At 49.7% G+C, this 11,711-nt stretch overlaps 1 protein-coding gene across 1 annotated transcript; it reads left to right on the plus strand.

Annotated features, from left to right (window-relative positions):
* The first annotated feature begins 1,618 nt into the window (after positions 1-1,618).
* EDN2 (endothelin 2) lies at positions 1,619-6,793 on the plus strand. The gene is made up of 5 exons (XM_032764067.2): positions 1,619-1,730; positions 2,625-2,769; positions 3,976-4,095; positions 5,155-5,257; positions 5,662-6,793. The coding sequence occupies exons 1-4, from the start codon at positions 1,667-1,669 to the stop codon at positions 5,195-5,197; spliced, it is 372 nt and encodes a 123-aa protein (XP_032619958.1). The 5' UTR covers positions 1,619-1,666; the 3' UTR covers positions 5,198-5,257; positions 5,662-6,793.
* Positions 6,794-11,711: the final 4,918 nt, after the last annotated feature.

Raw genomic sequence — 11,711 nt, forward strand, 5'->3', positions numbered from 1 at the left:
CTGCTTATTTCAGACCCCAAAAGTCTCGCGCCTCCCCCCTCTCTCGGACTGGCTCGGCTCGGCTCGGCCCGGCCTCCCCGCACATACAGTGAGGGGATTTCACAACCACGTTCGTGTGGTAAGAATGCAAACCAGCTCCCTACAGACCTGACTGAACAGGTCCCCGTGTCGCTTGTGGCTCTCCTGCCTCCCCAGGTCCTGTCTCTGCTGCTCGGCAGCCCCGCGGCGAAACCTGCTCCCTGCGCCGAGCTCCACACAGCGGGGGGCCGGGCTGCCCCCCCTGCCTCCATCAGCCCCGGAGCCCTGCCCCCCTGCCCCTCAGCCCGGAGGCCGCTGCCCCTGCACCCTCAGTCCCGACCTCCTGCTCCAGCCAGCCCCGGAGCCCCTGACCACCCTGCCCACCCTCACCCCTGACCCTCCTGCTCCACACAGCCCCGGAGCCCTGCCCCCTGCACTCGACCTCCTGCTCCTACCAGCCCTGCCCCTCACCCCCGACCCCTCCCCCTCAGCCCACCTCCTGCTCCCACCAGCCCCTGCACTCCCTTCACCCCTGACCTCCTGCCCCTCAAGCCCTGACCTCCTGCTCCCATCAGCCCGACCTCCCCTGCCCCACCAGCCCCGGAGCCCTGCCCTGCCCCTACCACTCACGCCCCTAGCCTGACCTCCTGCTACCCCAGCCCGACCTCCTCGCCCTCCAGCCGACCCTGCACCCCTGAACCCTCACCTACTTGCCCCCTCAGCCCTGACCTCCTCCCCCACCAGCCCCGGAGCCCTGACCCGCCCCTCACCCCTGACTCCTGCTCCCCTCACCCTCGACCTCCTGCTCCCACCAGCCTGCACCCCTCAGCCCCTGACCATCCTCTGCACCCTCAGCCCCTGACCTCCTGCCCCACCAGCCCCGCGAGCCCCTGACACCCCCTGCCCCCTCAGCCCCTGACCCTCCTGCTTGCCCACCACCCCGGAGCCCGCCCCCGCACCCTCGACCCCTGCCCCAACAGCCCATGCCCCCTCAGCCCCTGACCTCCTGCCCACCAGCCCCGGAGCCCTGCCCCTCTCTCTGCCCCCCCCTTTCGCCCACCAGCCCTGCCCCCTCAGCCCTGACCTCCTGCCCACCCACCAGCCCCGGACCCTGCCCTCCCTTGCCCCCCCCTTGCCCCACAGCCATCGCACCCCTCAGCACCCTGCTCTGCCCCCATCGGCCCCTGACCTCCTGCTCCCACCCCCCTGACCTCCTGCCCCACACCAGCCCCAGAGCTACCACGGGGCCCGGCCGGGGCCGAGGCTGGAGCTGCACGGAGCTACGGGAGCCCCAGCCCCACGTGGCGCTGGTGTCCCCGGCGCGGTGTCAGCGCGGGCTGGCTCGCGCTCGCCCCCCGCTGGATACTCGGGCCGCGGTGCGGGGGTCCCCCCGGGCTCCACGCTCCCGGGGCCGGGCAGCGCGCGGGGGCTGGGGGGCGAGCTGCCGCAGCTGGCTCGCTGCCTAGTTTCTGGTTTTGTTTTCATCTGCCCCAGTCCCATGCTGGGGGGCGGGTCCGGGGCGTGACGCGGCGGCCAGCGGCGCTATAAAGCACCTGCCCGGCGCGGCTTCGGCTCCAGGAGAGCGCCTGGCCGTGCTGCGGAAAGCAGCCCTCAGCGGCCCCTCTGGTCCAGGCTTAACCCAGCCACAATGGTAAACCGCCCCGCAGGCGTCTTTTCTCTTGCCATCACCCTTTGCATCCTGCTGGGAGAAGGTGAGACCCCTCCTGTTTCTCTTGCACGTTTGTTTTTAAAGGGGGGTTTCATTGTTGTGCTGGGTTTTGGAAGATGCCGCTGCAGAGGAAAGTTGCACCTCCGGGCAGGTGTGCTGGGGATGAGTCCTCCTGGCTCAGACTCTGAGCCTGCCAGCTGCTTGCCGGAGCAGCATGAAGTTTCACGTCACCAGAGCAGATCCCCCCTCGCTGCCTGTATAGCTGCTGTCTGCTCCTCTACGGAGCTAGGCGTTAGGGTACCATGTGAGATGGGGGAGACTCTTGCTAACCCCCCTTGCAATTTTCCACCCCAGACCCTGTTTCTTAGGAGGTCCGCCTGCACATTGCATTTGCACCATTTCCTCCCTTGGATTGAAATCTGTCTGCTTGTGTGCACTAGTGACACTGCATGGTGCCTGCTTTAGCACCTGGCACGGAGAACTTGCACATGCAGATTGCAATCATAGCTTGATAGGAGGCCAAGACAGAAAAAAATAAACATGCAGCCCGCAACCATGTGTTGAAGGCATGTGCAGGGAGATAGCTGCCTCGCAGTGTTTTTGTCTGTGGGCAGATAAATAACCTGTGCAATTTGCCAGCAAGTTAGACTGCCTGGGATTGCCAGAAAAAGCAAAAGGTGCCATAGCAGAGCCACTCTACCTTTACAATTCCTAGTTGCTCCAGGTTTTCTAGCAAACTCCCTTGCTGAGTTATGCAAGTGCTTTTATGATAGTACTGCCTAATCAGCAAGGCTGCACCTACTGTAAAACTGCCCTGGAAATTGAAATCAGGTTAATCCTTGATAGAGGTGTAATTGCAGCATTTACATACCATTGTGCATTCCAGAGCTCTTAAACCTATAGCACAACTGATCCATTTTTCTTCCCTCCGCTGCAGGTATGAGCCGTCCTCCCCTTGAGTCCCACCTAGCTGCAACCAGCAGCAGGCACCCCAGGACAAAGAGATGTTCCTGCAACAGCTGGCAGGACAAGGAGTGCATTTACTTCTGTCACCTAGATATTATCTGGGTCAACACCCCAGGGTGAGCATGTGCGCAGCTATTCTGGAGAATATTGCTGATAATTAATAAGTAAATGATTGATCTAAAAGCAGGGATTTCTCTGGCTGGTAGTTGTTGGTCAAGGTTGGGGTGGGGTGAGCTGGAAACAGAGTGAATCTCAGTGTCTGTGTGTCACCTATTGCAGATAACAGTGCAAATAGGAACACTAGAAAAGGACAGCTCCTGTTTCCTCTAGGGATTACAACTGCTTGCTTCATGTTGTCACCAAACAGATAGGGTGAAAGCTCAGGAAGTCAATCCCCTTGTGACTGTATTTCTCCCCCCCAATATTATTTATGCTAAAAAAAACCTTCAAATTGCCACCATTAAAAAAATTAAGAAGTGGCAATTACAACTTGCCACAAACTTTTTTCTTTTACATCTGTTACTCCAAACACTCCTTTTAAGATGCCAGTATTTCTAATGGGGCTTGGCGTTAAGAACTTGTGGCTGGGAAGCAAAGCTCTTTTTCAGACCCGTGGCTGCCACCTTTATATCCAGTCCCAACAGACGTTCTCATTCAGGTGTGGTTATAATTACGCCTGCTAATGTACAATCATTAGTAACAACTTGCTCTGAAAATAGCTGCAGTCTCTGCCATTCCCAAACTCTGGGAGGAGTTTGGAGGTGATGGGGGCGGATTGTTATCAAAGCTGGAAAGGGAATGAACACGCGTCAACAGCTTTAAAAGTTTGCTGTGATCAGAAGAACCTGTTAGAGCCCTAAGACAGTTTAACTTGTAACACGTCCTGTGCATACAGAACTGTTTTGTGTGTTTGTGGGAAGGAGGCTCCCCGCTTGAGCCTCTTGCTGCTTAGAAAACTGGGCATTGGAAACTCAGATGAATGGAAGGAGGCTGAACTGCCTCTGCAGTTAAACTTTGCCTGCCTGCTGAATAATCGCTGTTGCATGGGAATGTTTCCCTGTGTTTCCGAGCAGCTTCAAGGAGGATAAAACTCCACTTGCAGTCCAGTACTTGCTGGCTGATGCTGGTCCAGGCTACCGGTAAGGGTAGTGGGAGGAAAAGTCGTGGGTGGGAGGCAAGAGCTGAATTTTATTGGCTTTAAAAATATCATTGGTCTCTACAGATGCCCTTTTTTATTGTGGCTTGGCTGCCTCCAAGCCTGCATTGTAAATCTCTTTGCTAATAAAGAGTAGTTGCTTACTTGATTTCTTTTGTTTTAACAGACAAACTGCTCCCTATGGCTTGGGAAGCCCGCCAAGGCGTCGCAAGAGATCGCTGAACAGGTGTGAGTGCTCGCATTCCAAGGACAGCATCTGTGCTACCTTCTGCCAGGCAAAGCCTTGGTGAGCCCAACAGGTCCCTGGGATGGGTCTGGGAAAGGGCTGGTACCTACCTCCCCCCCTTCCCCACGGTTCTATCCCAGTGCTGGTCAAGGGATGCTTTGCAAAGGAGTGGTTGAGATGGACTAATTCCTTAGACTCCCCAATGGCTGCACTGTTCTCTGGCAGCATCTGGAACTTGTCTAGTGGCTTTTACACCCTCCCGGAGAAGCCCTGGCAACAGGTCACAAGCGTGTTTCTATTCATACAATAGTCTCCTTACTGCTTGGTAGAAAACAATGTTACCTCTGTTGCTGTGGTGTCAGCACATGTGAGGAGGTGCTGGCTTGTGTAGTGGTGGGGTGACGTCGATCACATGGGAGGGGGTGAGCAGAACCACTGTGAGGCGCATGGGAGGGTTATCCAGAGCCTCACAGTCCTAGGGGTAGTAGCTTCCTTTGGGGGAGTTGCAGGGGAGGAGAATGAAAGTCTTCCATTGAAGAAGCACCTGCTTTTCTTACCTCTCAGAAGAGCTAGATCTAGATTTAAAAAGCTGCTTGTTTTTTCTGCTAGCTTCTCTTGGGGGGCGGGGGGGAGATCCAGATATAAATATTCATTCTCCCCTCAGCCCATTCTGCCCTGGAATGGAGCTGGCTTGGAGATTGCATAGCAAAATCTTCTGCTAATACATGTGTGCTAGCAGCCAATGTTCAGAAGCATAAAGCCTGCTGCAGGAAGCATCTACTGTTTTGTAGGCAGTCATTGTGGGCTTCTAGTCTGAAGTGGGACAACTTAAAAGCAGTATAAGGATGTGCTTAAATTGCAAAGTGCTAGAAAGGGCCACTGTCTTTAATTTGCTATCTAACAAATCCTCAGAAATAAAACTGGCTAGAAATACTTCCAGGGAACAGAGTGGGATCTGACAATAAAGGGAGTCTAACAGTGACACGGCAAGCTGCTGCCAGAAATGGCAGGAAGTTAGTGCTTTCAACCCTCTAACAGAGCGATGTGCTCCTTCCACTCCACATGTTCTCTCCCTGCTGAAAGTGAGGGCTAATGTGCTTGTGTTGTCTTGGCTTTCAGGTATCTTGGGATCCTTAAGCTCCCACCGAGCCGTGGCGTATAGGTAAAGTCTCCACAGCAGTGACCTGAAGCGTCCACAAACTGATCTTCTGAGAACCTGACAGTAAGAATTTCATTTAAACTGGATCTAAATCTAAATACGTAAGGCCTTGCCACCTTGCTCTCAATAAGTAATTGCCCTATAAGCATGTGAAATCCCACAGGATTGTGATTCCAAGACTAGCTTTTACTCAAATTAGCTTTTCCAGTCCAGGGACACTGAAAACTTCTGATAACTGACACTAAACCTAGAATAGGAGACTAGGGGGGTTAAGGAAACCCCTTTGCCCACCTCCCAGTCAGCAATGCAGGATTGTAGTATTGTGCAGGTCACAATTCTCAGGACTTTCCCATCTTCTGCCCTGCAAAAACTTAGCAGACATCATGTGACTATCAAAGGATGCTGGCTGTCCCTGGATATGAGGAGAGTAACAGATAGGTGCTGAGTGTTTGGCCTCTTGTTTACAGGGACTTCGCTGTCTCTAATGCCCAGCTCTCTGGATGGCAGCACCACTCTCAGAGGAAAGTTCAACCAGCAGCCTTGCCTGGAAGAAAGAGACGGAACGGGTAAAGACTCTGTTTCCTGGAATAATTTGGAGTCCTGTGGATGCCACTGGCTTTTGCCATGGTTGCCTGAAAGAGAAGAAGGAAAGCCCATGCAGGAAAAGCAAGGGCCAAATGGAAAAGAAGGAGAGGTAGAAGAAGCAGAGAAGGCAGCAATCCTGCTGAATGACCCAGCATTGCTCAGCACTCCGGAGACTGCTGTAAAGGGAAAACAGGATCTCCTTTTATGTGGTCATGGACACGTTGTGAAGGTGTGATCTAGCCTGTTGGATCAGGACAGGGTTTTATTAGTCAAATACCAGCTAGATTCCACACTGGATTCTGACTGTGGTTGGCACTGTTTCTGCAATCCATGCACATAGACATAGAAAAAGCCATGTTCAATTCTGAACTTGGCAGCACCAAAAAAAAATCCTGTATTGGAGGCCTGGTCTAATGTGTCTTGAACCATATTTGAACAGGGTTCCAGATCAGCTGCTTTGAAACATGGATTTGCTGGCCATCGTGTAGACACAGACTGATTGGAGCTGTTGCCTCCTTGGGCTTGTCATCTTAGCACTTTTTCCTCTTTACTTCCCTGTCAAAGACAATCAGATGTGCATTAAATTGGGATTCCCATGTAACAAATACCATTGTACTGGTATAGCTAACCTGGCTCTGGCTTTCTCTTGCTAAGCCATTTGCTTGAGATCCCTTCTCCATGAGTGGCTCAAGTGTAGACTGAGAATAGCCTGTTTAAATCCAAGCCCTGCACATCAGGCACTACAGCAAGTGGGTGGGGAAACTTAGGGAGAGCTGCATTTCCTTTATTGTATATTCTATTGCTGATGGAAGTGGTGCAAGTCACTTTAGTTACATGGAGAGGGGGAACTCGGAGCCAAAGTACTAGTCCCACCAAGTGCGGCGGTGTGAATGCTGCCTCCTGTTCTTAGACATGTAATTAGCTCTTAACTTAGCCCTCGCAGCTTGCTGATATGCACAGAACACTCCACTAAAGGAGAAGCTGGGGACAGTAGCAATTGTGATGGTCTGAAAGGGACAAATGATGCCATGCCATGTGTGGCTCGTGGGAAAGGTAGATCCCCTTAACTTGAATCTTAACAGTGGACACCCATCTGCTCCCTGGCTAATGTACAAAATGTGAAGTGAAAGTCCACTGAGAGGAGAGCACAGTACCTCTCTGCATTTGGAAGAGCTGTCATTGCCAGTCCGGCGCCTTTCAAGAGGGATGGGCTTAGACAAAAACCAGGATCATGGCCACGTGCAGTCCTGAAGTACTATCATTCCACTGGCCTCCAGGAGGAATTCCACTGAAGAACACTGGGTTCGTGCTCTGGAAGATCCTCTTGCCAGACTGGTGAAATGTCAAGGCGGTAGGGAACGGTTGGGCTTATATCACACATGCTCTTTGATTTTCCCAGTGTACTTCTGTTCCAGAGCCTGGCTGCAAAATATTCATCTAGTTAGGTCAGATACACCAACATTCCTGAAACTATTGCTGGAATCTCAGCCCTGGCTGTGACCTTACCACTCCACAGGGGCACTTAAAAAGGCTGATGGTGGACTGAACCGTCTCCTTGTTGTAGTCTAGTCCCACTGGACATCTAAACGCTTCCTCAGTTTTGTTTTGAGAAATAGAACAATGAGACCAGCTAATCCATGTATCCTGTGTAGAACATTAGAGTGAAATGATCTGGTGTTTAGAGCTGCTGGTTTTTTGTTTCCCTCCCCTCCCTTCTGAAGGTTTAAATCATCCTGACAGGATTTGATAAATTCCTGGTCGAAAGGAAAACTTTGCACACTGTTTTAATGTTTGGGGTTGTGTAATTTAAACTCAAAACTAATGGTCTAAATTGTTCGGTGTGTCTCTTTGTGTAATGTCCCTTCTTGGAATGGAGTAATTTATAGCATGCACCTGCTGTGTGCAGCACCCTAACATCTCAGTATATTTATTTTAACCTATTTTTAGACAGCAATTTGCAAATATGTAAATGTTAATTTGTAATAAATGATGCAAAAGATGACATTTCTGATTTCTTCCCCCACGCCCCTTAAAACTGGATATCCAGTGAAGTGTGGGAAAAGGTGTGGGTGTGTGATAGTGGGAGGGGTAGTGGGTGTGGTCAGAAGGCAGCTGGATTCCTTGTTTCCCAAAGTCTTGGAACAAAGAAATAGGCAGGAATTAAGGGGTGAGTTTTGGTGTTCCCAAAGCTCATGGGACACATTTCAGTTCAGGTTGGGCCCCATTTAGCTGTGACCTTAAAAGCCTGGGATGGTTCCGATATAACTGGCCCTCCTCTGGCTGGTGTTTGTCAGGAATGTCACTGTGGGCTAGATTCTAACACAGTCTCAACCATCCAAGGTTTGCATTGGGCTGGGTGCAGTAGCCAGGAGTCCTGGAAACAAGGATCTAGACTCTGATCTCCTGTGACAGTGATGGTACTGTGAACAGACCCTTGGGCCATAAATTATCTTGAAGAATGCTATGAACATGGGTGGGGTGTTAGTGAGGACAAAGGAACTAACACTCCCTCCTCTCACCTGTAGACTTGCTTTCATTTGTTTAAAAATGAACCCATCCATCTGATACTCTGTGCAGACAGAGGACAGGTTATAGATAACAAAACATACCAACTAGCACCAATCAGTGTGCTAAAGTGTGAAACCAACCCAAAGTCTATGGGCAGCAGGTATTGAAGGCTGATCTCCCCCCCAACAGCCTGTGTTGCCCTGCCCACACTCTGTCCCCAGGTCTCCTCCTGCTGCTCTTTCTTTTCCCTGTGTCTGGGACCCCAGGCCAATGGTGCTGGAACCAGGGGGCAGGGCCCTCCCATTTTTTGCAGGTGAACAGGCCTGTCCTGTCCACTTTTTACTGGGATGGACCCTGCCCCCAAGCGGGATTCTCCCATCACTCATTCAACCTTCTCCCTGAGAACCTCCAAAGAAAAAAAATTGTCCACTTGCTGTAGCTGCCTGTGTCTATTGCTTATGTCAGGTTACTGAATGAGGAAGCTGAAGTTTCCGTGGTTTCTTTCGTTTGTTCCTCTGGAATGATTTCCACATCACTTGGAATGTCTTTTGTGGCAGCGTTTGTGAGGCCCAGCCTTAATTTGTCTTTCTTTGATCATAAAAGAAGTATCATCCTAGACAGGTTGAGAATGGGATTGCTTCCCCATCCCCAGTGGGAATGAAACCTGCCCGTTTCAGAGCAGCCCAAGGTCCTGCTCAGTGTCCCAGCTAATAAATGGAAGGGAGAGTATCTCCGCCCCTGGAAATCTAGCTGGAAATGTGCTCTAGCTCACATGAGGATATGGGGGAAGTTCGATGCAGGTGGCAGACAGAACTATCATAACAGGCCCTTCTGACCATAAATATCTACAGTTGGAAAAGGAACCAATCCCTCAATAGGATTTGAATGGTCACAGCTCTTTACACACAGCTGGGGAAGCTTATCAGTGAGCCCTCTGACAGGAAGGGCTGATATTAAACACTTCTGATATCTCCATCTGGGCATCCAAAACCTGAGGCAATCAAATGTCCTTGGGCACTGTGACAAACCTTAGGCTAGCATCTCAGCTGGGACCTGAGCTAATGACCATGAACATCTTCCAATGACTTCAAAGGGCATTGGATAAGACTTCTGGTGGAAAAAAGCATTGCACCATTGACTTCAATGGAGCTACACCAACTTACACACTGATCCCTTGTTCATAGTTTCTACTAACAAGAGCTAATGTTGAGAACCTGAGGAAAAGAGAGCTTAATAATATTTTACATAGAGTCAAAAATGAATACTATTTACACTTAAATTTATTACATGCCAAAACACAGAATAGGGCAGGTGGATCAAACAAAGACTATTTTTAAAAGTCCCATACATAAAAGAAATAGAACAAAATAATGAAACTTCAATAAGGGGAAAATCCCAACAGAGCAGATGTCTTCCCAACTCCATTTCTTCCTTCAGTGTGAGTGACAGAGAGTGCCTGTCTTACATGCCATCTTAGAGAATAATAATTGTTTCTCATGATTAATACTTCCTATGCATTAGGAACTCTCCTGCCTAGTACGGGAATCTTGATTTTTTTTCCTGTGGGAGATTCTATGTGACTCATTTCTGTTTAGCCTGCAGGCAGCTGAATACCTTGTGCTCTCAGGCAGATTCTGATGCCCTTGTACACATTGGACAAAACGTTATTCCACATTCTCTTCAATGGGATATTTATGGAATGAGGAACTTATTCAGCATGAGTAAGGAGGGGAGCCTGTAGCCCTCAGAATGAAATCTGATCATTTTATTTAGAAGCCATTCAATCTGCATCAGAAATACATAGGGCTTGGCTACACTTGAGAGTTACAGCGCTGGTGGTGGCTTTACAGTGCTATAACTTACTCCCCATCCACACTGGCAAGACGCATACAGTGCTGTATCTCCCTGGCTACAGCGCTGGTTGTACTCCACCGCGACGAGAGGAATAAAGAGAACAGCACTGGTGCTGCAGTGCCAGTGTAAACAGTGATTAATCTTACTACGCCGTAACTGACCTCCGGAATTTTCCCATAATGCTGTTAACTAAAGAACTCTCTTTGTTTTGTTATGATGCCTGTCTTTGTTTTGTTGTGAACTCGGGGCTCCGGGAACTGCTTATCTAAAAAACAAACACAGCAATTGTTTGCTCGAGCAGAGGCAGGCAGGAAATGTCCACAGCTAGTGTTTGCTTGAGGAGAGAAATAGCACGGCGGCAGGGGGGTGGGGGGGAGGAGTCCCTCGGAGCAACTGCTTATCTGGTCTGAAGGTTATTTGCATTTAAGAGTGAATGGGAGAGGGATGGGGGAAGTGGTCAGAATTTGCAAGGCGGGGAGCTGACACAGTGTGGGCTCCAAAAATCCACTCTCTCTCTCTCTCCCCCACGCTCTCTGTCACACCCCACCCTACCCCCCTCTTTTGAAAAGCACGTTGTTCCAATTGTTATTTTCCCTTCACTGTTAAAATTTTTCATTTTATTTCCATTGTGAATTTGTTCAGCTTCAACTTCCAGCCATTGGATCTTGTTAGACCTTTGTCATCTAGACTAAAGAGCCAATTACCAAATATCTGCAGGTACTTACCGCCTATGATCAAGTCACCCCTTAACCTTCTCTTTGTTAAGCTAAATAGATTGAGCTCCTTGAGTCTAGCACTGTAAGGCAGGCTTTCTAACCCTTTAATCGTTCTCTTGGCTCTTCTCTGAACCCTTTCCAGTTTATCACCATTCAGATTGTGGACACCAAAATTGGACAGAGTATTCTCATCGTGGTTGCACCAGTGCTAAATACAGACGTAAAATAACCTCTCTGATATTCAAGATTCCCTTGTTTAGGCATCCAAGGATTGCATAAGTCCTTTTGGCCAGAGCATCTCACTGGTAGCTCATGTTCAGCTGATTGTCTGCCACTGCCCGCAAATCCTTTTCAGTTCCTACTTTCCAGATAGTCTCCCATTCTGTAAGTATGGCCTGTATTCTTTGTTTCCAGATGTATACATTTACATTCAGACTTATTAAAATGCATATTGTTTGCTTGTACCCAGTTTACCAACTGATCAAGATAGTTCTGTGTCAGTAACCTGTTCTCTTAATTTTTACCACTCCTCCAATTTGTGTCATCTGCAAACTTTATCATTGATGATTTTATGTTTTCTTCCAAGCCACTGATAAAAAGTCTTAGAACACAGGGTGTGATGGGGCAAGGCCACATGGCTACAGTAAAGTACTGAGAAATAGGTATGTTAGCTCCATGCTAAACAAGTCCCTAGTACCGTGGTAACCAAATGGTAGTTGCTCCAGGTTAATCAAGGCACCTGGGGCCAATTAAGATCTTTCTAGAAGGCAGTGGAGATAGCTACTTTAATTAGAACACCTGCAGCCAATCAAGGCAGGCTAATCAGGGCACCTGGGTTTAAAAAGGAGCTCACT

Source organism: Chelonoidis abingdonii, chromosome 25 (genome assembly GCF_003597395.2).
Source record: "Chelonoidis abingdonii isolate Lonesome George chromosome 25, CheloAbing_2.0, whole genome shotgun sequence".
NCBI lineage: Eukaryota > Metazoa > Chordata > Testudines > Testudinidae > Chelonoidis > Chelonoidis abingdonii.

Bases quoted from the DNA above. Each gene is read 5' to 3' on its own strand.
- EDN2 (XM_032764067.2), top strand. From the start codon at position 1,667: ATGGTAAACCGCCCCGCAGGCGTCTTTTCTCTTGCCATCACCCTTTGC. The intron at 2,770-3,975 runs GTGAGCATGTGC...TTGTTTTAACAG, and splicing joins ATCTGGGTCAACACCCCAGG to ACAAACTGCTCCCTATGGCT. The intron at 4,096-5,154 runs GTGAGCCCAACA...CTTGGCTTTCAG, and splicing joins TTCTGCCAGGCAAAGCCTTG to GTATCTTGGGATCCTTAAGC.